At 41.9% G+C, this 24,438-nt stretch overlaps 2 protein-coding genes across 2 annotated transcripts in view; one reads left to right on the plus strand and one right to left on the minus strand.

Annotated features, from left to right (window-relative positions):
* Nucleotides 1-167: 167 nt before the first annotated feature.
* LOC131700643 (sodium/potassium/calcium exchanger 1-like) lies at nucleotides 168-3,389 on the minus strand. The gene is made up of 2 exons (XM_058999194.1): nucleotides 3,313-3,389; nucleotides 168-699 (listed from the first exon to the last, which is right to left on the minus strand). Exons 1-2 carry the CDS (start codon nucleotides 3,387-3,389, stop codon nucleotides 168-170), a joined length of 609 nt encoding a protein of 202 aa, XP_058855177.1.
* A 14,666-nt stretch (nucleotides 3,390-18,055) lies between these two features.
* The window catches only part of LOC117429049 (coronin-2B), a 43,891-nt gene continuing 37,508 nt past the window's right edge, over nucleotides 18,056-24,438 (plus strand). The window contains exon 1 of the mRNA XM_058999071.1: nucleotides 18,056-18,252. Coding sequence (XP_058855054.1) covers nucleotides 18,238-18,252 — 15 coding nt within the window. The 5' untranslated portion in view covers nucleotides 18,056-18,237. The remainder of the gene's footprint in view (nucleotides 18,253-24,438) is intronic.

Raw genomic sequence — 24,438 nt, forward strand, 5'->3', positions numbered from 1 at the left:
AAACAGCACAGTAAATATGTGGTACAAGTAAGAGAAAAGCCAAATGGTATACTTTATGAGGGTAAACTTTTTTCATTGCCATGGTAAACTTTATGGGCTGGTTTCACAGACCCGGTCAGAACTAATCTTGGACTACCTAATGTTAATTTACGTAAGGTAGTCCAAGGCTAGTGATATTCGGGGTTTGTGAAACCAGTCGTTGAAGTGTACAGATTATCCAGTGGACGTTTGTGTTGAGGAGGTGCTCCTCTCCCCCTTCTCTCTGTCTCTTGTTCCTGTGTTGAGGAGGTGATCCTCTCCCCCTTCTCTCTGTCTCTTGTTCCTGTGTTGAGGAGGTGCTCCTCTCCCCCCTTCTCTCTGTCTCTTGTTCCTGTGTTGAGGAGGTGCTCCTCTCCCCCTTCTCTCTGTCTCTTGTTCCTGTGTTGAGGAGGTGATCCTCTCCCCCTTCTCTCTGTCTCTTGTTCCTGTGTTGAGGAGGTGCTCCTCTCCCCCTTCTCTCTGTCTCTTGTTCCTGTGTTGAGGAGGTGCTCCTCTCCCCCTTCTCTCTGTCTCTTGTTCCTGTGTTGAGGAGGTGATCCTCTCCCCCTTCTCTCTGTCTCTTGTTCCTGTGTTGAGGAGGTGCTCCTCTCCCCCTTCTCTCTGTCTCTTGTTCCTGTGTTGAGGAGGTGCTCCTCTCCCCCTTCTCTCTGTCTCTTGTTCCTGTGTTGAGGAGGTGCTCCTCTCCCCCTTCTCTCTGTCTCTTGTTCCTGTGTTGAGGAGGTGCTCCTCTCCCCCTTCTCTCTGTCTCTTGTTTCTGTGTTGAGGAGGTGCTCCTCTCCCCCTTCTCCCTGTCTCTTGTTCCTGTGTTGCCATTATTACTGCTTTAACAAAGTTGCTTGCTTTACCCCACAGCAGTCAACTCATTTATCTGTCAGGGAATGACGCAGCCAGTGTGGTATGAAAAAGAAACCATCATTTATAAAAGCATCAATTTTCCTTCAACAGCACAGACAGCCTTTCCGCAGAATTTCATCAAGAGTAATTTCTGTCAGAGAGCACGCACCACAGCCATTATGCAATCTCAGTGTCAAATTTCCTCCAATCCTTCAGCTAATATTACAGAAATTGTATATTGTATGCTAAAGCGTAACAGTGGTAGAAACTGCAAACAGAACTGTCTGCACATCCTACTACGTCATACTACATGAGAATAAATGGATGAGTTGAGTAGACTATGCATTTGCAGCACACTACCATGCTTTACCATGCTTCTCTGTGCTTTAACATGATAGGGACATGCCAGGAAATTAGATTCTGCCTCTCAGGGGATCTATCCCTTCCTAATAATTTCTTTAAATAATTATTTAAAAATAAGAATAATAAACTGTCACGCATGTAGTTTCCAGACTTCATTTCTTTGGAACTTGATGTTGCTGTAGCTGTTTTTCAATAAAAATGTAATACTACAGACCACATGCAGGTGGCTTATCAATTTAAAGAACAGGATGCAGTGTACAATTACTGTATGTATAGCAAAGTCCTGCACTAAAAAAAGATTTCCATCAAATGGCTTCAATAGCAAAGTGCCTTGGGGCAACAGTCTCTAAGCTGAGACTAAGTAAATGTGAAATAACAGTTTCAGTGGGAGCATATGGAATATCAATACCACCTCCTTAGATTACCAGCACTGGGCTGACACTCCAAACCCTGTACATTATTAACATGGGAGGAAGCCCTTCATTTAAACACTGGAGAGACCCGCTATTACCTGTCTCATTTATTTAGTCAAACAGAAGGAAAGTGAAGGGGCATTCTCTACAGCTAATAACAACCCAAGGATGAGATATTAACAACAACACTAGCACTGGGTAATACCTTCACCTTCACCTTCTCTCCTTACTTTTAAACGCGTTTACTCTCCGCAAAATCAACTCATTCATTTTAATGAAGTGTTTGCGTTGAGATCATCTTTCTGATCCCTTTTTTAGCGCTCTCACTGATCCCTGTGAACTCTTTGGTACTCTGCAATGCCATTGCTGTTCACACAGTACAGTGCGTGCCAACGTCTTTCACTCCAGTTTACCAGACTGTGTTAATCCAGCTTTTGTTTTCTAGCAGGCTCTTATTAGCATGTGCAAAAACACTGTGAGTAGAGGTCCGCGTGTAATAAAGCATGTTGTTGCTTTGTAACGACACAGCCATATGTGTAATACTGTGTTCTTAGCTAGTCAGAGACACGCAACGTAAATGTAACGACTTTGTTGTCCACTCTTTTCTCGCTAAGATTGTTTTTATGTAACAATCCAGATTCAACAGTCTACCTCTTAAAAGAAAATATTTTAATGATCCAGACAACAAACGGTTTTGGATTTCGCTCAACTGTTGTTAAGCACTCAGTTATTTAAAAAATGACACCTTTTTAGCCTTTCTCTCCCTTTAATTGTTTGCTATTAAATGAGAAGGATGTGTTTAATTGTGCACTTGGTCTGAAAGTGCAGTGCTTATTTAAAACGTCTGCCTGAGTTCTCATCTGCTCAAGGAAGGCTCTGGTTACAGTGTGTGTGTGCTCCTTACTGTATAGAGGGCCCCTACAGTACCTCAGCTCACTCCTGCACAGTGATTAAACATACAACTGGAACTGGAGCTAAAACATATTGTACATTTGCTCCAAAGCATCATGTGTGTGAAGGAGATGAAAGCTTGTATTCCTTCTGCCAATGAAACTAAGGACTTCCTTCATGGAGTCCTGTTTTTTTATGAACAAAGGGAGCTTGCTGGCCCCATTTGATGAACATACAGTAACTCAAAATGTTAAAATGTTATTTAGATGCCAGGACAACTGACTCTTTTAATATTTTGTTTATTTTTGGGATGTGAATCACCGTGGCAATCCTGAGGCTTGTGGGAAATCAATCTCAAGAGTCTGGGCTCATTTAATGAAGCGATCCAATCAGCATAATAACAGCTGGTATTTCCTGCAATGCATACACACACCGGGACTCATCACACTACCTTGAATAACTAGATAACAGCCACATGTATTCTGAAAGCACAGCGCTGAGGGACGGGTGGCACAGCGGGTAAAAGCACTTCTACCCCTGGAAGTCTGGATTTCAATCTGGACAAGTTCAAGTTTGGTGGTTTCATCTTGAAGAGTCTACAAAGTAAATAAGAACATTTACATACGAGGTGAGGCTATCCTGCCCATCAGTGCTTGTCCTTATAGATGGTGGATGTCAAAACTTTGGGTTTGTGTCCCAGTGATTTACAGCAGCATCAACAACATGGCTGGGTAACCCTCACCTCTCCCTGGATAAATTAGTGTCTCCTCACCTCTGTCCTAACTCTGCCTCTACTTCATCTCCAACGGTGTACTCTGGTCCTGGTTTCTGAGCTCCTCTTAAAAGCATTGCCCTGGGTTAACTTTGTCGGCTGCTTTTAAGATATTCAAGATTTCAATCCGGTCCCCCGTTCTAAAGAGATTAAGTTCCCCCAATCTCTGTTCATAGCGACAATATGCGGACACTCTGCAGTAGCTAATCCAGCAAGGGTGTTGTCTCCAATTTCTCATCAGACTGATTTGCTGGTCTCACAACAGCAGCTTGTGTTTGTCTCCTAAACATACAAGTAGTTTATGGGTGTATGTTTATTAACAACGGGCCTAGTAAAAGTGCTAGACTTCTGAAGCGCCGCGCTGTATTCAATCTGCTGTTCGGTGTCATGGCTGCTTCTTCTGAAGTCTTGTTTACACGTCAGGGAAGATCACAACACGGGACTATTATATTTTCCAGCGGACAAGAACAAAGAAACACATTTCATGGGTATGTCAGGAATCCAACCACAATTTATTAGCAAGCAGAGCAACCGCGATAAGTCTCCATAATAACTAAAGAAATTCCCAAACTCTGCTGTTGTCAATCCGGAGGCCCTGCTGGCGAGGCACTTCTGTTCATCAATGAGAGGCGGAGGTGCAGTTCTTGTTATTTCGAAGAGGCAGAAAAAGGCTTTTAAGAAGATTGTAGTCTGGTGATGCAAAGATTTATTCACTCTCGAATCAATGAGGCTTGTGCTGATCAGTCTAGTTAAAATAACAGCACGCGGTCACTGTAAAGGTGTATCTTGTAACACTTTCCAGCAGTACAGTCAAGACGTCTATTAAGGCATCACATGACATAGCCGATGATAGGACTTGTTTTAAATATGCTATTTGGTTTACTTTTTCCCTTGTGTTTTACAAAGGCTATAGTTTCTTATTTCATCTGGATTTTGACTCACCGATTTATACAAAACGAAAATGCTTGACTTAGCATTCGGCTGATGCATCTCTGTAAACAGAGAATAGGAAGCTGTCTGATTAAGCTACTGATATGAGTTCAAAATCTGACTAATCCAAATTCAAGACATGTAGTCCCTTTTTTAAAAGAGAAACACCCCCTTTTAATGTTAAAATAAACAATTGAACAATACATGAGTGGGTGTTTTTCCCTTCTAGAATACATTTTTTTTAAATTTCCCCCAAAGTTTCAAGTGAATGATTATTAAAAGATGTTGCCAACAGTTTGTTTGTACTACACCTATTCTCAAATGCAATGTTTACATTGTTTATAAAGGTCTTTATAACAGTAACAAAGATCATATAAACTGGCTAACTTCAAACCAGTAAATGCCATGATTCCCTGAAGCAATGTTATATTTATATCCTCAGAATCTAATTTATCAGAGTGCCTGGCCTGTAATTAAGAGTTCTCAACTACAATTATCGTTCTGCTTCCTGGAACTGAACAAAAATAAACTTTTAAAGCTTGCAAAGTTTGTGTTATTTTAGGGAAGAAAAATAAAAAAGAACCTTATCTCTCAACTACTTCTTTGAACGATACATTACATTTTTCTGTAGATGGGTTTAGCGCAACAGGTATTAGGACCCCACCTGAAACATGAACTTCCCTTTGCTGCGCACTAATTAGTGGTGTCAAGTGGGATCCTAATACCTGCTGCACAGGGATTGACTCAGTGTGGTAGCATAGGCTTCATCTGATTAAAAGTGACTTTAAAATATGATCATTTGTAGGAGGAAAAGCTTCTGTTAGTACTACCCCTTTAAGAGCGTATTTCACTCCAGTAATTCAATGTCACATCAAGGAAAGTCAAAACACTGCTCTGCATCCATATTATTGCAACTCCTTTTTTAGTTTAGGGTACCGTTTTAGTTTTTCTAAAATTTTTATACAAGTTACCATAAGAATGGGCTTCTAAAAATAAAATAAAACAAAGAAACCCAATCTAGGACCATGATGACTCATGACGAGTTTTCCAGATTTCTGGATTGAGTTCCAGTCACAATCCGGGCCAAACCTGGAGGAATGGAAAGTGGTGAAAATCACTTGTCAGAAACAGGAGCCACATTTTGACTTGGATTCGGGAATGTTTACCCTAACTTTAGCAATGCACTGTACGGGTGAAATATAACCCTCACTTCAAGCTCAGAATTTCCTCAGAATTTTCTGAAGGAGTACAACATGTCGCCATTAATTTGTTTTATAACTGCAGTACGTTCAATCAGCAGGCAAGCAGGCATAATACAGTAATACTATCTGTCTGTATTTATGGATTATAAATAAAGCTATTGAACAAAACTGGAAGCACCGGGGTCCTATTCACAAAATGAATTGTATGAATAAAATATAGTTTGATATTCATAAAACTGTTTTAGGCTGAGAGCTTCTTTCACAACAGCCTCATTCTTAGCACTTCTGTGGCTGCTACTGTTTGTGATGAGGGGTTGAGTTACACATTTCTTTTTGTACCGTGCTTGCCCTTGTCAGCTTGTTTCTACTCTTCCTGATGACTACCAACCTCATCCTCTGGAGAAAGGCTTTACTTGCAGACCTGGGGCCCAGTTTGTAAGCAAGCGCAGTTTAAAGCACATCTCATTATTTCCCAATCACTCGAGCTACACTCGAGAGCAGACCAGGCCCCCTGTAAGGAACTCAGGAGCAGAGATGCCAGTCTGATCTCAGTGTGGTAGCGGGGTCTGGAATGAGTCTAATCGGCTGTGTGATTTGTGAGGATTGCTTCGGAGTGCGTAGAAACGAAACTCGGGAAAACCTCAAATGCTCTTTTCATTGCAGTACCAAACGATGAACATTCTCAATGAACTTGACTCCAAATCGTCATTCGCACGTTTTTTTTTTTAAAAATACACACCCATATAAGTCTCCGAAGTGCAAATAAAAGACGTTTCATTTAGGGGCCTATATGTGTGTCGATACAGGTGGATCACGACCATTGTAAGGCCGCTGAAATCACAAAGTCAACTTTTACCACCAATGCTCTTTAAGAATCCCTCACGACAAGCTGCGGTATCTGATTATGTGTTTGTCTTGCGTGATACAACATCTGGTTTTCAAGAAGGTCATGGAGGCAGCATGGTAACACTAATATACATTAGTCAGGCGGCACCACAAGTCTATATCACACTTGTCATAAAACCTTTGCAGGCTGTTTCTTAAGAGGCTTTGATCTTATTTTTCAAAACACTCTGTAACCTTACACTTCCCTTAGAGAAAGTCCCATTCAGAAAGCTTTAACTCACAGAGTTTAAGAACGTAAATGTTATCCGTCTAGAACAGTTTCGTGAATATCTTTGAATCCAACAAAACTTTAAATAGCTCATGAGTTTAAGATTTAAGAACAGGATCAACTGTCTTATAAATAACGTTCAATAAAATTAAAAAAAAAGAAAAAACAGGAAAATTAACCAAAGCAGCAAAGAATAACATCATTACCTTGCCCCTCAGTGGTAGAATGACCTGCCCACGGATATCAGGACTGCTCAGTCCCTGACCACCTTCCAGTGCCTCAGGACACACCTGTTCAGACAGCATCTGTAAACCTCAACTCTCCACTATGCTGTAAATAAATAAATAAATATATAAATAAATAAATAAATAAATAAATAATAATAATAATAATAATAATAATAATAATAATAATAATAATAATAATAATAATAACTCTGACTGCTTTAGGGTTAATTTAACAGCTGCTGGCTGGCACGGTATAATTCAACTGGAAATGCATTCTGGCTGCTAACTTTCTTTTTATTATTACTGCAGATGCTGAAGTTTGCACTGCATTCCAGACCCCGTTCATGCAGTATTTACCAGGAGGATGCAGATATTATGTTGACATTCTTGCAGATAATGCAGCTCCTATGCAGCACAGAGAGTGTAGCTTTTTTTCTAAGAGCTGGGCATGGTATGTACTGGGATTGAAGACCTTAAAGAACCCCTTTAGACAAAGGTAGTATTAGTTGGATGCCCTAGTATGGTATTACAGAGCTGTTAATAATAACTCTCCCTGGTAGCCTACTATACCCACCGTTTGCATAATGCAAGCTGATGAGATTGATTTTCCACATGAATTATACAAATATAATTCTGTGAAAACAAAGAATAGACAAGGCCTTTTTAGCATTTAAAATCAGATTAAGATCAGTAGACTACAAATAAATCTGCGTCCAGTCGCCACTGATTCAGATTAGTGGGGGTCTGCTGTTAAACACTCATAGAGGCCAGGTCTTCATGCCAACTGGCACCAAACAAAAATGCTACTGTTACTGTTACAAGACTAGTAACAAACAAACAATTTCAGCACGCGCTTTCAAATCCTTCAATGATCCTTCCACTCCTATGAAACAGTTTTCTTTGAGGTTTTAGGAGAAAGTGAAAAACATGTGACATATTCTTAACTCCCCTCTTTGAGATTGCGCAGGGAGTTATGAGCACTGTTCATTAAGAAACTCAATTAGTGTGAAGTCTATTTTGCTAAACAGAACACTGCTGTTTTCTAGGCTGTACTGCTGTGCTTGTCGAGCGAGAGGCAGTGCGGTCCCAGTGAGAGTTTGCTGGCAGGGAGTCACTCAGCAGCCTCAGCAGACACCAGACTGCAGCTCACACATGTCTGCTTGGCTCCACCATCCCATCCCAGCCATGTGTGGCCCCATCGGCTGCTGTAAAACTGCAACCACTGGAAAATCTTACCTGTGGTTGTAGGAGTCCGAGAGAGGGATTAGACTATGCTTGTTGAAACACAGACTTTCTTTTGTAAATAAAACATGAGAAGGCACAGAAAGCCAGTAAGTGACAAACACTGGGACGCATTGATTGGAAAGGGAGTAGCACACATTCTTCAGGGTTTATCAGTCGCTTCGGAACAGAACGCATTAAAGTTGAAGATTCTAAGGGAGCTCTGAAACTGCTTCCCCCCACTTTTGGTGTGATTTTTTTAAAATAACTTTTGAAACTAATTAAAAAACATTCCTAGTTATGACTTTCACATGAAAGCTTCCACCAAATAATTACAAGAATCCTTGTCTGTGCCTTGCGATGTGCCTTGGGCAATTTGACCACTTCGACCATCCATTTATATAGAACCGCCCACCTGTGCTTTCTGGAGGATATGGCTTCTGCATTCTGGATCATGCCAGGTTCTGAGTTCAGGAGGTGTGCAGTGCCAGCTTAAGACCCTGGCATCAAAAGCCTGCAGCTATTTGGGAAGAAGTGGGCATAGACTATCCAGCCAGGGGCACCCATCTAACTTCTATAGGAAGGGTTAAGACTGTGTACAGATCTGTAAGTAGTACAATACTAATCAGTTAGTCGAGTCAGTGTTTATACAGGTAAGCAGAGCAATGATACAAGGACAAAGGAATGATTAGAAAGTTCTGGGGCTGGTTGTAGGACAGTTCTATGGATCTGGTTTCCTTTCACTCAAATGAAACATTGGGTTAGATGTCGGCCATCTGTCCCGTTAACAGGGTGAAATACAGACCCGAGGGCTCAGGAGACCAAGGGTCTGCTAAACTGCTAAACATTGTTTTTAAAGATTAGGTACAGCTTTAAGAAAAAAAAGAAGCTAACAAGCTTGCAAAATGAATCCATAAGTTCACTGAAATATCTATTTCACTGAGCTTCCTGATGCATACAAATGTATATAACAGAGGTATAAATTCTTAAACCCCTAATTCAGTCCCTTAGATTAAGAGGCTATTTTTTTCATCCATCACAAGGGTTTGCAGATCAAACACATCGGAACGGCAGCAGTCATCAAGATTGTCACCTTGTATCACTTCTGACATCACAAGTTACTGTAGTAAACAAGTTAACCGCAGCGCAGTGTGTGGTTGAAATGAGAGCAAATTCATTTTTAAGATGCAGTGCATTTTCATGGGTTATTGTGGGTGTGTTGCATGGAGGTGGACTAGATGGACACACGTGTTAATGCTTTAATGACTGTCATTGCATCCAAATAAATCTCCTCAAAGCAATATTAACCTTTACACTTGATAATTGCTTGCTGGAAATGTTTCACGTGCATTAGATCACTTGAATTGCAAGTCCATAGCAGATTTATAGCATTGCTGTTATTAATCATGTAACTTATACAGCATGAAAAGCACATTCGGGACCTTTGCACTGAATTCTTCATATCTAAAACCCTCCCCACCCCCCCTAAGTAAAAGTTAAAGAACCCTCAGGGGCTGTTCATCAATACATTCACTTTATGACCAGGAGTCGGTGGAGTAATAAATACAGAGGGCTATCTGGGGTTTCCTCCTACAGAGATCAGGGTCAATCCACGAGAAAGACATTCTATACCAATGAGCTGTAACGATGGAAAACATTTCAAGAATGGCTTTCTTTTGTTTTTGGAGCTGGAGCGCACCTTTTAAATTTGAATTGACGACACCAGCATTTGACTCAAGACCACAAGGCACACACGATATACACGCAGGAGATCTGGTGTTTCTTGTCCTGGGTGTCTAGGTCAGCGTTTCTCAATGGACAAGTCTATGACAGCCTCCATGACCGTTTTCCTCCCTGGGACCTCAGCGAGTTCAAACAAAAAACAAAACGGACACGCAATATATGGATATGTACACGGTAATGCCTTTTCATTCAAGATGTATTTTCTGAAAGGTTGAAACGTCGACAAATATTAACAAAACGATTAGTATGTTTATTTGTGTTTATTAAACAGAGACAGAAATAAGATGCTGTATGTGCGTGTGTGTGTATATACACACACACACACACACACACACACACACACACACACACACACAGCATATTCAATGTAATACACTAAACCTAACATGAGCACTTCCATGTGGTACATTTAAAATTCAAAATTCCCCAAAAAATGAAGTTGACAGATTTGGCTCTGAAAAACAGGAAAGGATGGAAGGCACCGTTTATGCTAAAGATTTTGGCAGCCTACGTCTAGAGTAGCTGGGTATGGGTTTGCTCTGCAGTTACTGGGTATTAAGAAAACTAGGCGTGCAAAATTTCGCAAAATAAATAAAACTATCAAAGAAATGTTTTCAATCCCTGTTTGGCCCTTTATATATATATATATATATATATATATATATATATATATATATATATATATATATATATATATATATATGGAAGCACTGTGAAATACAAAATAAGAACTCGGGACTCGATTTCCTCAGGTTTCAAATGCATATAACATTCCCCACTCGACCAGTCACTTTCAATTTGAAATGTAACCCAACCCCTCTGCATTAAAATTGCATTACAGCTAGTACGGTTTATAGGATAGATTCTGTGGATACGCTACACTAGCGTGAAGCAGCGGAACGGTCTGAGCTCTATTTTTCCGAAATTCCAGTTCACACAAAGGCACATGTTTTCGGGTTACCAGGAAGACAGAGCAGCAACAGCAGACGCAGGGTTTCAGCTCAAATGACCTTTGTGGGGATGATGTATTTTCCAACATGAAATATACCGATTAAATGACTTAACAAAGGCTTAGATAATGCCTTAGTTTCTCTTCTCCTATTCATAAAACCATGTTGCTTTATAACAAACACATGTCCGTGGATCACAGGTAACCACGACGTCGTGTGTTCACTTGCATCGCAACACAAGCGCTCTATTAAAATGCTTAACAGCTATAGCCAAAAGTTCAGCATCACCCTATAGAATGAACTAATCTTGCTTCATAAAGCCGAATGAAACCTGCTGAATGTTACGTTCACGTATTGAATTACATACCGCTTAGTCGTTATCCGTATACTTAATGAAAAACTGACAGCAACTGAAAAGAATGGGACATTTCGAAATCTAACATGAAATGCTGTACTGCTATTATGGCTTCTGGTACTTTTGCGATATCATTTTGTAGTTGCTTGGATTACACGATGTTAAATAAAAGATCAAAACTATGTTCATATAGTTAAAAAAAAAAAAAAAAAAAAAGATTTCTCTTTCCTAAAATTCTATGTGATGCAAAACTTCTGGCCATAGCTGTAGACGCGTCCCTGTCTCAAGCGTGACTCCATGCTATTCACAGCATTGCTGGCAATAACAATTTCAAGCGTTTCTGTCAGGAGCTACACGCACGTAACGGGCCAGTAGGATCCGTGCAAGGAGACATGATAAACAAACAAGCGAGGCAGAAATATTTGTACTCTCGGGCCGTGGTCCTGGGAATTATGCTTCAGACAGCAAAACAATAACATTTTATGACTAACAGCATGTACACCAGGGAAAATGAAATAGTCAGGCGGCGGTATGGAGATGGCTACACACACACACACACACACACACACACACACACTGTGTTCCGGTGCTTGTTGGAGGCTGGTGCACAGAATATGCATACCGATTTAAATTGTAACCTGCACTGCCACCGAGTGGTCAAATGATTTCTATCAAATGATTTCACTGAAAGAAAGGTCGTATTGACTGATAAGAAAATAATAAAACACACCAGGGTGTTCAAATACGGTCCAGTATCCGCACCCCTGGGGGTGCTGTTCGACAGAGCCGAGTTACACAGCACCGCCAACCGTAGACGGCACCTCCCAAAGTGAACTGGTTGAAGTTATAATAATAATACTGTATTATTACTTTTTGAAATAGAAGGCATAATCACAATTTCCCAACCATATGAATAAAACAAAACTAAACAAAACAAAAACACTGTAGATTACCAATGCTTTCTGTCTGGGCTTTGCTGTCCTGGTTTATGCACTGTCAGAAACAGATGCTGCCACAAGAGGGCGGTCTCGTGTTGGTTTTTCTAAATGTATTTTTATAAATTTACCATGGTACCCAACATTTACTATACGCTTTTTGGGGCTGGTGTAAGGATACCTGCTAAGTGACTTGCGGCTGCAAACCACCCCTATTGCGGCCAAAGGCAGCGTTTTGCACGTGCAAACAGTATTTAGTGGGAATTTTGCAGCCACTAAAAATGCGGCGTATGTAAATAATGATTTAGACGTGGCGTTGTGCACCCGCTGTCAAATTAGCACTTTGCCATCATTAATCCATTTAAATGACATTGAAATATATTCAAATGAAGAAAAGAGCATGGGAATTGGGCGGGGCTCTAGAATACTAAGCGGGCGCAAACATTACAATGAGATGTAGTAAGGATTTGTGTCTTGAACTCAGGCAATTGCTGACCCTCCAGAAACTTTGCACGTCCTCTTAGAAGGTGTAAGTAAGAGCAGTGTAAAAGCACACGCCCTCAGAGACCTGACATTGGCCTCAGGATGGCTGCTGTGGTACACTTCCTGATGCGGCGCTTGGCTCTTGTTGAGGACAGACAAGAAAACCTTCAGAAGAGAATGGCAATCCATTCTAGGTTTTAATATAAACTCCTAGTTAGTATAACCAGGAATGGATCAAATTGCTATGCAATGCGAGTCTTATTTCCATCCCTGGAATTTGACTGCAGCCACAGCAGAGAAAGAAGCACGAAAGACGAGTTCGAGGACAGTACCGGTCACCTCACAGACACTTGCTGGCCAGGGTATTTATTTTCGGATCAGAAACAAACACTGCCACTGTCACTGACACCGAGACAGACTCACCCAAGGCGCAGGCTCTGGAGCGAGGCCGAGGCAGCAGGAGGAGCAGTGAGCGGCTCGGAAAGCTCCGGCTGACGGGAACAGCAAACACCCAGCTGGTGCAGCGGGAGCTAGGCCGCCTCCAGCGGGAGGACAGATGGTGAGGCACGGTCGGGACGCAGACCGGACACCGCCTCGCCACATGCACTACTATATAATCCCGAGGCTGAAAGTCGAAAAACACCACAGCAAATCTGTGATTAAAATTAAACTGACACTATAAATTACTAATGATGATTTAGTACGTGGCACAATAATTATATCAATTTTTATTTTATTTTATTTTATTTATTTTTTTTTCTTGAAACTAGCATAGCAAATGCATGCTTGCTACATCACGTTCTGCCTCGGGATTTTTAAACTAGATTTTGCCCACGTGTAGGACACTTTGAAGACCCCTAGATGGGGCTGTTGCCCACGAGTGAATGTCTAATAAATGTATTTATAATTCTAGACCGGAGCGCCAGCTTTCTCACAGCGAACGTTAATTTCAAACAAAGCGTTACGTCACTGTGAAAACCAGGTGCTTCCGAATATTACACTGTCACGTGGACAGGTGTGTGCTCGTGATTCATAGTAATGTCTGAAAAGTGACTGGAGCTGAGTAAAAGTAGCAGTGAAGTGCCTGGAGGCTGGGGATCAGAGCATACCCAGCTGAGAGTATTCACGGCTTCTTGCTTGCACCTGTTCTGTATTTATCACAAACTGGAACAGTACCGCAAAAATATTCTTTGACTTTTCAAAGCCTGCAACTTGGGCAGATGTCTTGAAAGCTTCTGTGGGTCTGATCTGAACTGATTACACAGCTTTATCTTCCAACCACTCCTGTGGTTTATCAGACAAGAAGATTTTGCAGCAACAATAGCAAGCCCTTATCTTCTGAGCACAAACCCTGGCCTGGTCTCTCTGTGTGCTTGCTAGTCCAGACAGGCATGGGTTAAACCTCTAGCATCAAGGACAGAACCACGTACTGTCATATCCCAGCTCATATACAGACACAGACTACTGGAATCTCACTGAATGTTCAAAGGGGTTTCAGGGCTACTTTTTTTAGAGCTACCTAGTGTGTTGTGTGTTGTTTTTTTTTTAAAGCAAAACTAGTTCTCAAGTCAATGTGTTGATATTTCTTATACTGTGCATTTAAGTATCATTAGCAAAAATATGACTTTTTTTTAAAAAGGAAAATATATTGTCTATTTTTCTATAATGTCCATCATTGCCTATTAAAAAATGGCTAAATGCATTTTCACTTTTTGAAAGCCAAACTAAGAGAATGGTCTCTCTGATATAGTACGAAAGCTACAATTCCATGTTTAAACTATCTGAAAATCGAAGTTCAGTGAGTGAAAGTGTACTGCTCTAAAGGATACCTTCAAACAATTTGTCTGTTTGCTCTGGGAGTGCTATGTGCAGGAATTTCATATTTAACTTTTAGATCCTTGATGCAGTTACTACATTTGACCACCGGCTGCACTGTGTACCAAAGAACGGTAAAATCCCAGTCAAAGACACTGCAGTTACATCATTAACCCATCAGTGGCACTGTGTGCTATTAAAGCAAAAAGGAAGTCAAAAAGTTAACTTTTTAATGGCAGTGCCAGACTCTTTAAGAAGAACAGAGGGTGCTTTGTGTATTGGTGTGAGATTCAGTGGTGTATAGGCTTTAAAACCCCCGGGCTTCTGAACAAGATTGCATTTTTTTTAAAAAATACAATCCTGCTTTAAAGATACACAAAAATGACTTAAGTAAAATATCCTGGGCTAGATTTTCTCTAAGGGTTTGATCCAGTACAAAAACAAAACAATACAGAAAAAAACCCTCAAAAAAATCAAAAGGCATAGAACAATTAAAACAAATATGGGATGTGTAAAAGCAGCACGCAGAATCTTTAGAAAGAAAACCAAACAGCATCTGCTGCAGCAGCACACATTTTCCTGTCATTGATTGAGCTGAGATCTAACACTGCAGTATTGGCACGATTGGGAGCTAAGAGCCTTTCTGGCCAAAGAGAAAGTAAGAGATACGAGTCATGAACCAAAATAGCCTTACAAGACAAAGAAGGCCATTGTCCGAAGAACAGGGAAGAAAAGCCCCATCTGTGAGCAGAGGTATTATTGCAGAAGACTAGCAGAGGAGAAGAAGCCAGCAGGCACCCTGCTCATTTCAGCACTCTTCTGATATTCATGGTAATGTTCTATATACATAACAAAAGGTGAGCCGTAAAAGTTTACATGAATTGTGTGCCTTTACTGAATGAGTTACTGGGTGCCCTGAGGTACGTGCTTTTTATTTGAGAAAAAAAAAGTAATTAGCAAAGTTCCTTATTAAAATAAAGGTGTAGTGTGCTTTGAAAGTGTCTTTCTGTAGCACAGTGTGGTCTGCTGGACTGCGTTTCTTTAGCTCACTGATAGAGCACAGAAAGAAGCAGCAGTCCTCCATGTTTATAGGGTTCCTCTGAAGGCTGCAGCAGCTGCATTGTTGAATGATGAGGCCGAGCCAGTAGTTCACCCCTTTTGTGAAACCCATGATGTCCTGGCCAGGATGCAAGTCCAAGTTTCAGTGTCATAAACTTCCATTGCCATGTCTGTACATTTTGTTTCATTTAAAAAGTGTCTTTGAGTTGGCAACGAAAGAGCTGACTTAATCTTAAGGTCTTGAAGTCGTGTAATTGAAAGTTAGCAGGAATACTGTAAACCGTGTCTTTGTGGAAGTGAACTGGTTGATCATGTGGTCCTAATTGTTTTTGTTCATACAGTTTGTATGGGGTAATGCAGTGGTGACTATCATGTGCGACTGTAACCATGTGTTAGCAAAGATAATACACAGCTGTCAGGCATGTGAAGGGTTTTTGTGGGGTGGGGGTGGGGGGTTACATTAGAATACTTTTCTGGGTTCAGACCTTGCTAACTGTTTACGTTTCCCCCATATAAAACAGCAGTTCAGGTTTCAAAGTGAAAATAATTCCTTTTGAGAAAGAAGCAGGATTAGTGCTGAGTATTAAGTTTCTCATTTTGATTTGCACAGGGACTCTGCTTCTTCAGGGACCGGAGCTCTCTGAGGAGGTTCACTGACTGTGTTGTGTGGCAGAGTGGCTCGTGCAGTGCTTTCCACAGCACGCACGTTTTAAAACACCAGAGCCTTACTTTTCCATTATTCATTTCTTCCTTTCCTTGTTATTTCAGTTGCACATTTTCTGGACAAGAAGGTGAGGTCAGACCACCCTTCTTAACCCCGCCTCCTTTTCCAATTGTAATGACCTGGCACCTTTCTTAACCCCGCCTCCTTTTCTAATTGTAATGACCTGGCACCCTTCTTAACCCCACCTCCTTTTCCAATTGTAATGACCTGGCATCTCCGCACATTGGATTGAATGCAAAGACAAGGGCTGGGCATGAACCGCAAATCATCCGGTTCAAAGAGGAACGTCTTTCCACTCAGTTCAAAACCTGTGTAGTTGTGAGGCATGTATGTGTCTCATACTGATGTCAGTATTATTAACTTAGAAGCCACTAGGAGGAGAACTATTACACAATGTGTAGATTTACATGGTGACCAAAAGCTTACTGCTCATTTCACTCGTCAAACCTAAGAACGGATGTTACCAAGATGCTGAACCCGGGACTCAGGCAAGGGCCCAGCCTGGGAAATCTCTGCCTGGACTTGGTGTGACCAGCAGGGATCGCTGAAGAGGGATGAGGTGAACTATCAGTCTAAAGGGCAATTTAGGGTCCCCAGCCAAGAACGGCAAGTTTGAACCAAGCTTGTGTGGAGACACGCCATTCACCACATGCCATGTCTTGGGTATTCTTTCACAACTCGTAAGGATGTAAGGAGACTGTTTTTTAAAGAGGAACTAGACTAACAATCCCCACAGCACAGCTGTTTTATAACACTCTGCACCGTTGTGTCTCATCAAAGCAGCCTGAGAGCTGCTATATCTGTGCCTCTCAGAGGATGGATATCCTTGCCAAGTGTATTGTATGTGGAGGGGGTGGGGGGTGGGAAAAAAAGACCCAAAAAATGCACATCTGGCTTACACTAGCACACTTGAAAAAGTCTTCAACGTGACACTAGTTTCTTTTAGTTTAGCGCACCGAATTCCTCAACCTCTCTACTTACAGATTCAGATGAAAAGTTCAGTCCTGTAAAAGTAAATAGTTTAGACCTTTAAATTGATGCAGAAGAGTTAGATTAACATTCCAGCCACACTTCCTGTTATCTTCCAGACAGTTGCCTCAATGCTGGTGGGCACACGCTGTAATTATTAATGATTTAATTCCTATGAAGTGAGTGTGAGACTTGGAGGAATCACAGACAGGCCAATTCTTAATCTGCCCCATCAGGACAGCACAAGGCATATAGAAATCTAGAGGGGACTGACGAGCATGATGAAAACACAAGAGTGTGGGCTGTTCCTGTAACACATGGCTGTGTGCATACTGTACTTCGCAAGGTCTTTTTGGCATGCTTTCCTATACTGTTCAAGAACTGGAATCCAACAAGTCTGCACACACACACACACCTCACTGTGTGTAGATGTAAATACCTCTGGAATAGCAGGTGCTCTTTCAGGTCTCACAGGCAACCTGCTGGTTTCACAACCAATTAAGGAATTGTCTGTGCCTGGCTGGTGTCACTTTCTTACAACACAGCAAACAAAATCCACACCACACACACACACACACACACACACACACAGATGTACACTGATACAAACACACACACACACACACACACACTTCCCACTCATACACTCTTGATAAACAAAGGAACAGACAGAAATAGAAACACACGCAGCGAACACACAAAAAACAGGCAGGTCAGCTCACCACTTTCTTCCACTTGACTGGTCAGCTTTGGAAATAAACCGTTAGACCCCCCCACCCCCCCCCCCCTCATTCTTCCTTTTCTTCGGTCTCTCGCTCCCCTCTTCCTGCCTTCTCCTGCCAGAGCCTGCTTTCTTCAGTCCAGGCTTCATCTATTATAGATGCACGCTGACATCACTATTCCTTCCATCAGTAAGCTACGTTAAGACCGGCTTAATCTGATTGGGAGGGGAGGAGGAGTGTGTGAGTGTGTGTGTGTGTGTGTGTGTGTGGAGGCGGGGGGGTCCTGGCTTTGGCTCTCTCTCTTCCCGCTGTAGTAACACTGACGCTGATTATTTCACTGCAGCAGCTCCTGCAGCAGCAGCCTCCCAGCCCAGGCACTTACTCTGGTTCAGAGGCCCTCGCAAGCCTGCTATAATCACCCCCGCAACACGAGTGCTCTGCCCCTGGGAACGCCAGCCTCCTCACAGTGTCTCTGCATGACTGTCACAAAGGTAAGCAGCAACGGCTTCTCGCTTGTTGTTTTTGAATTGTCAGCACTGCATTTCCTTCACTAGACGAGGGGGTGGGGGGGGGGGGGGGGCATGAGGAAGAGTCGGAGGCAGCTTACAGGTTGTGTTAGGTGTGGTGCTTGCTGGTGGTGATACAGTAGCAAAAGTAGCTTGTGTATTTGCGTGGTGTTTAGGTGCTGCTGCAGTTGTTGTCTTAACATCTTCTCCGATGCTGCTGGCTCTGTGCTTTAGAAGGCATGTTATTTCTATGACTTGCAAACTTTTATTCCCTGTCAAAGAGGGTTTTACACAGGAACTGTGTCAGTAGATGTTGGACAATCAGGGTACCTGTTTTGCGTCAGTAAGAAAATGATTTGATACTGTTTAGCTCATTACAATAATGTTGCGAAAAACAGATGTGATTTTCTTCCACGGCATTGCATATATCTGAATGTTTTTAGACCTGAGCAATCACTTCCTATATTATGCTGTGCTGTAGGTTTCCAGCACTAATCAAGCTGTAAACAGTGGACAGTGGGGGTAGTCACTGCAGCTCACAAACCCAGGGAGGGGGTCATGTGTTAAATCTGGCTTATTAATTTAAAAAGGGGAGGGTTCTGGGATTTGAAAAACAAGTTCTTTGTCAAAAACAAAAATGAACTGCATTAGCATTCAGCAGGGGTAATGTAGTTTCATCGCAAAGTGAAGTAGCCACTTAGGCAGGGAAGAATAACGAAGGTTAGAACAGTCAGCGTGCAAACAAGAACAAACCCAGTGATCCCCATGATTCCTATCAGATATAAAAACACTGTGTATAGAAACAGAAAATGCTAGAGGCCAGACACAGACGAGTCAAATGCAGACTCTTAAGTGTCTCCTGCATTTTAGGCTTTTGTTTTTGCTTTGATCGTTCCTCCAGGCCTGTGCTCCTGAATGCTCGGGAGGCGTGCAGGTTGGTTCGTGTTTGACCTGCAGTTGTCCGGGCAGGTGTTTGAATGCACTTGAATGCTGCTGGCTTGTGTCTGTCGAGCACAGTCAGGGATTAATAAGAGCCATGTGTGTCAGCATGCTCTGCCTTGGGCTGGGGCTTCTGTTCTCTGTGAGAGGGAGCTAGCATGCTAATGTGCCTGAGATCACAGTGTCACAAACCTTTAGGACCATCCTCATCTCCCGTACAGCCCTGCGCTCCTTTTCATCTGCTGTGTCAAGAGGTTCAAAGTCTCTTGTGAAGAGGCGTCCCATGCAGAGCAATCAAGTCGATTCCACTGAATATAAAAACCTTTTTGTGTGGTTTCACAGGGTTTCACAGTAGTTTGTATTTCTTTATGGAAGCGTCATCATCACCATCCTAACGGCAAACACTATTCAAGTCCAGGGAACACAATGGCAGGGCGACAGCACTCTTAGACAAATCGCAACACATGTGCTTTTCATCTGGAAAACCACAACTGCAATTACATCTAAAGAGAGGGTCTTGTTTTCTTAAGCATTCCGTTTTTTGTTTTTTTTTAGAATGGCAGGTTCTAATCAGTGGCTGTCTGACTAAAAACATACAGAAAATATGCTATATACTGTATAGTAATGCATGGAACACACACGTCTTCCATACAGACACTGTAGCAAGTATACTGCACATCAAGTTCAGTGTGTGTTTCATATGGCATGCCTTTTTGAAGGTGGGTTAGATATTGAGGTTGGGCCGAGCTGCGCGGTATTTTGCAGGGTTATTTTTTTTAAAGTTGTTCATTTTATTCACATAGCACTCGATTCACAAGGCTGTTTATACCAAAGTGTCATAAGCGCATTTCTAAAACAAATAAGCAATACAACTACTTTGCATTAACTGCCTGATAGTTTATTTCTGATTTATACATTTTAGTTTGCATGTTCTTCCCTTTATGAAAAAAAAAAGTGCTAGTGATGACGTGGAGTAAAAAGCTTTGTGAATCTCGCCCATACAGTAAACAGAAGTCATTGTTCAGATATCAGAAATGTGACCTCCCTATAGCTGTTGTATCACATTAGAATACAGTACTGAGTATCACTTGATAATTAGCAGTGAAGGGGTCACATCTGGACCCTGTAGGTCCAGGCCTGGTCCAGCTCTAGTATGGCACAGCCCCCAAATGTCAACAAGAACCAAAGCTGCACCCAACACACCTCACTAAGTCCGAGTGCCTCGTAATTGTTTTTAACTGGGATTTGATTTGTGGTCCGTGTTCGAGCTGCCATCTGTTTACTATCTCTGTGTCCCGGAAAGAGACGCTTTGAAAAAAGATGTTTTAATTTCAAAGGAGTTCACCGGGCGAAATGAGTTCAATAAATCAATGAATAAAATCTTTGTACTTCTACCTACGAGCTGTTTTCATGTTTAAAAATGACAATTTTTTTATTGTTATAAATTTCAAACGCAAGCAGTGTAAACCCAAACCTGGAGCATTTAAATCAACGTGACATCTGGCAACACATGTAATTTGCTTTAGCTGCAAAAACATTTTGAGACCTTCTGGTGCGGGTAATGCAATGTAGTCACCTCAGGGAACGAGGGAAGCCAACTCAGACCTTTATCAGTAAAATGTAATGACAGTCAGGGGCGTCAAGGTCATTGTCATTCACCTTCTGGGTCTGGGGTCAGAGTTCATGTGGATCTTGAAATTGAGTCACAGCCATTTAATTCAGAGCTGCTTCGTTACCATGACAATGTTCCATTCAGACTTTCAATTTGTACGACTGTTTTTTTAGATTCATTTTAAGCGCTTGTTTTTAAGGCCCATAGTAATCCTTTAAGTAAGTTTACAGACAGAAAAACAGTCTTTAAATAAAGTGTGAGTTGCACTTTTGTGAATAGGATCCACTCTATACAAAGACAGGCACATTAGGGCACATGAATATTGAATTGGTGTGTTTTTTTACCTTCCGGAAAAAATGGCACTAATGACAATGTGTAGTAAATAGCTTTGAGAATCTAGCCCCTAATGTCAAAGATAACTATATCTCAGTGTGACAGGGAAGAAACAGTTTCACTAGGCTTGTACTGCGATGAAATAACAAAGTCGACCCGCACAGTGCTTGACCTTCAAGCGTGCTTAGTCACGTGCACGGCATTGTGCGAGCTTCCTTTTCTTTTACAACATGCCTGTCTGTAAATGGCCTGGTGGGCCGAAGACCATTTCTACTGCATGGGTAACAAGCACTGAATATCTTTATCACAATGAAAAGCACTGCCACTCAGCATGATAGAGCAACACTTTGGGAGTTTGCATTTTAAATATAAATCTCGTGTGTCGAGCACTGTGTTAAAATAAGTTTAACATTGGAGAAAAAACGGCGCAGCTTTTCTAGAAATTTTAAGATTTATAGAAACCCTGCCTTTAAAACGGACGCTGCAGCTTTAAATGGTAATTTACCATTAAACGACAGGCTGATGAACAGTGATTTATTGTTAGCTGAGATTCCAGGGCTCTGTATGTAACTGATTTGAAATTCACCCTGTAGAGCAGGCTGGGGTTGGACACTGAGAGGGCTGCTTCTTCTTGCGCTGCTGTGTTTAAGTTGCGAGACCTGGCAGCGAGCATAGTCGCTACGTGACCGAGCCAGCTGCCGCAGTGATCACCGCCAGCAACAGCCTGCGAATCAGAGCTGCTCCTCAAGAAAATGACCAGAGGAGCGCTTGGCTCCACGAAACCTTTATTCTTCTCTTTGAGGTCAGAGTCCTTAACCCCCTAACCTCCTTCCATTTACCCTGAGCAGCAGCGACGACACAATTCTACAAATCTGCAAAGCCTAATGAGTTCTGCGGAAATCAATGACAGCATGCAGATTTTGAAAGGGAGAAGTGTGTGCTGTATTAGAAACAGGGCGTTTCTGAGACAGGTCAAGGGGACACACACCACAGGAATTGGAAGGAGACACTTCCAGAGGCTAAAGGGTTAACAATCCTTCCTTTTAATAAAAAAGGAAACATGTTTCAGGCATAGTTTGGAGATTGGTTTCTATCCTTATTTATGAGCTTTCTGTGGAGCAGGAACTTTAAACAAAGATCTGAAAAGCTTCAGCACAGTGTACGAACCCAGCTGGCAAATGCAGAGATATTTCATAGGTTGCCAAGGAAGCTGGTTTTAATGCCATGTTAGTCTTCTATATTATATATGCAGGTCAGCTCCACAATAAAACAGACTGCGATATTTCAGTGGAGAAGCGAGAACTTCACATAGATGTTTTGTGGAAGCTTTGTCTAAATCTACAATCTTCCCTTAGGCTTGAAGGTACAATACAAGCAGTTTTAAAATGAGAAGCAGGGTCCTGTTCACAGAATAATAAACAGAACTCTTGATAGACATGTTTTCTTAAGGGACGTTTTTAAAGTTCATTCTTGTTAAGTGAAGCTTTCAGTTCACAGGCCCTTTTGATTGCTTAAGAGATGGTTACAAGTGAATTATCAGGTTTCAAAAGAACCTTAAAATGAGTCATACCTTAAGAGTCCTTAACATTTTATGCTGTTATTTGCACTGTGTGTTTTAATGAGAGTGTGTAACTGCGATGACGTTTTATTGATTAGGCTTGCTCTTAATGATCAATGGTTTGATGTCTCGCTTTAAGCTTCTGGTATGACAGATAAATGTCTTACATACTGTGCCATTGGAAATTGGGAAGATGGCTTTGATAGCATCATACCCACATTCAGTCAGAGGTCTATTCCAAGCACTCTCAGTCTCTTTATCCATTAACACATGTTACATTGTGCTGGATACTGCACATTGAAGGCTGTGTTTGCCAAGCTCCTTTGCATTGAGGAAGGCTCGTTTTGCTGATCTGCTGAGCCACCGTTGCACATAACAAACCACTGACCCCTGCTGCCCTGTCCAGAAACAAAGGACCTTCAGCACTTTCCATTTGAACCGCTCTCCCTGGAGACCAGGCTCACATGCATCTCTCATACACACTTCTGTTGTCATTGCACACACTGTTCCAGCTAGTCTCTGCAGCAATATCCTAGGAGAAAGGAATCTGGAGCTTAACCCCGCGGGTGTGTTAAAGACACACAAAGACGGGCAAAGAAGGGTCACCTTCCACAAAGCCAGGCAAAGAGGGGTCACCTTCCACAAAGACGGGCAGAATGGTCACCAGTAAGGGGGCAGGACCTGCGGGGGGGGGGGGGGGGGGGGTCTTGTGAGTGGTAGCAGAGGATGCCTCACAACTGGCTGCAGCTGTAAATGTGTTTCATATTCCAGGCAGTGGGGTCCATTCACTTGGTCCGATGGGCAGCACGTCTTAACCCTGGTGTCGTTTGAATCATTAAAACAGGACCCTGCCTGGGGTATTACATGCAGTATTTTTACACAGATAAAATGACACAATTACACATCCAGCAAGTTCTAAGCCAGTGTCCTCAGGGCCCTCTGGCATGTCTTTTACATCCTGTATTCATTGCAGGACTGGGTTCTTTTGTGCACGCCTCCCTTGTTACGGCTGTACTGTGTGGTGCTATTCATGAGCGTCAGATCTCATGACTGCGAGCGCTTTGTAACCAGGAATAATCAAACCAGCAGTATACTGGGCCTTGTACAATCTGGTCTTGTGTCCGAGACAGACGCTGGAAGAATACTTACCTCTACTTTTGTTTGAAGAAAAGAAAAACTCAATTTTTACATTCAGGATATGCTTGTATACTGTACCTGAGTTCCATGTTTCAGTGCTGTGCAATACAAATGAAGGTGTGTCACCCGTCCGCCCTTAAAACCTTTGGTTTATAATTGTGAAGTATGGTAAATGCAAATTATAAGCAGGCAAAAAAATATTGATATGCAAAATCAGCATGCAAATTGAACATGGCAAGCTTACAGAAGGGTAACATTAAATTAGGTACTGAATTCATTCATGTGCCATTCCACACTTAATCATGGTATCTCTAACATGAATTATTCTACATTCCCACTGACAACCTGAATACACATGGGATCTCTCTCTCTATCCCAGATGTGAACTGCTTTTAAAAATGCAAATCCTTATTGGCTTACATTCCAGCCATTGGCCTTTGGGCGTTTCCGCTACTGTGTGCTACACACTGGATGAGCTGTATTGAAACTACAGACGTATAACATAACTCATTTTGATTGCTTTGCGAAACTTGGGCCTGACAAAAGGGAAGGTTGTATTAAGTGTTGGAGAAATTGGGAACGGAAAAGGAAG

This window comes from Acipenser ruthenus, chromosome 24 (assembly GCF_902713425.1).
Source record: "Acipenser ruthenus chromosome 24, fAciRut3.2 maternal haplotype, whole genome shotgun sequence".
In the NCBI taxonomy this organism is placed as follows: Eukaryota; Metazoa; Chordata; class Actinopteri; order Acipenseriformes; family Acipenseridae; genus Acipenser; species Acipenser ruthenus.

Excerpts from the sequence above, each read along its gene's own strand:
- LOC131700643 (XM_058999194.1), bottom strand. The coding sequence starts at position 3,389 with ATGCTTTTAAGAGGAGCTCAGAAACCAGGACCAGAGTACACCGTTGGA. Across the intron at positions 700-3,312 it reads GAGGCAGAGTTAGGACAGAG|GAACAAGAGACAGAGAGAAG; the intron begins GTGAGGAGACAC and ends TCCTCAACACAG.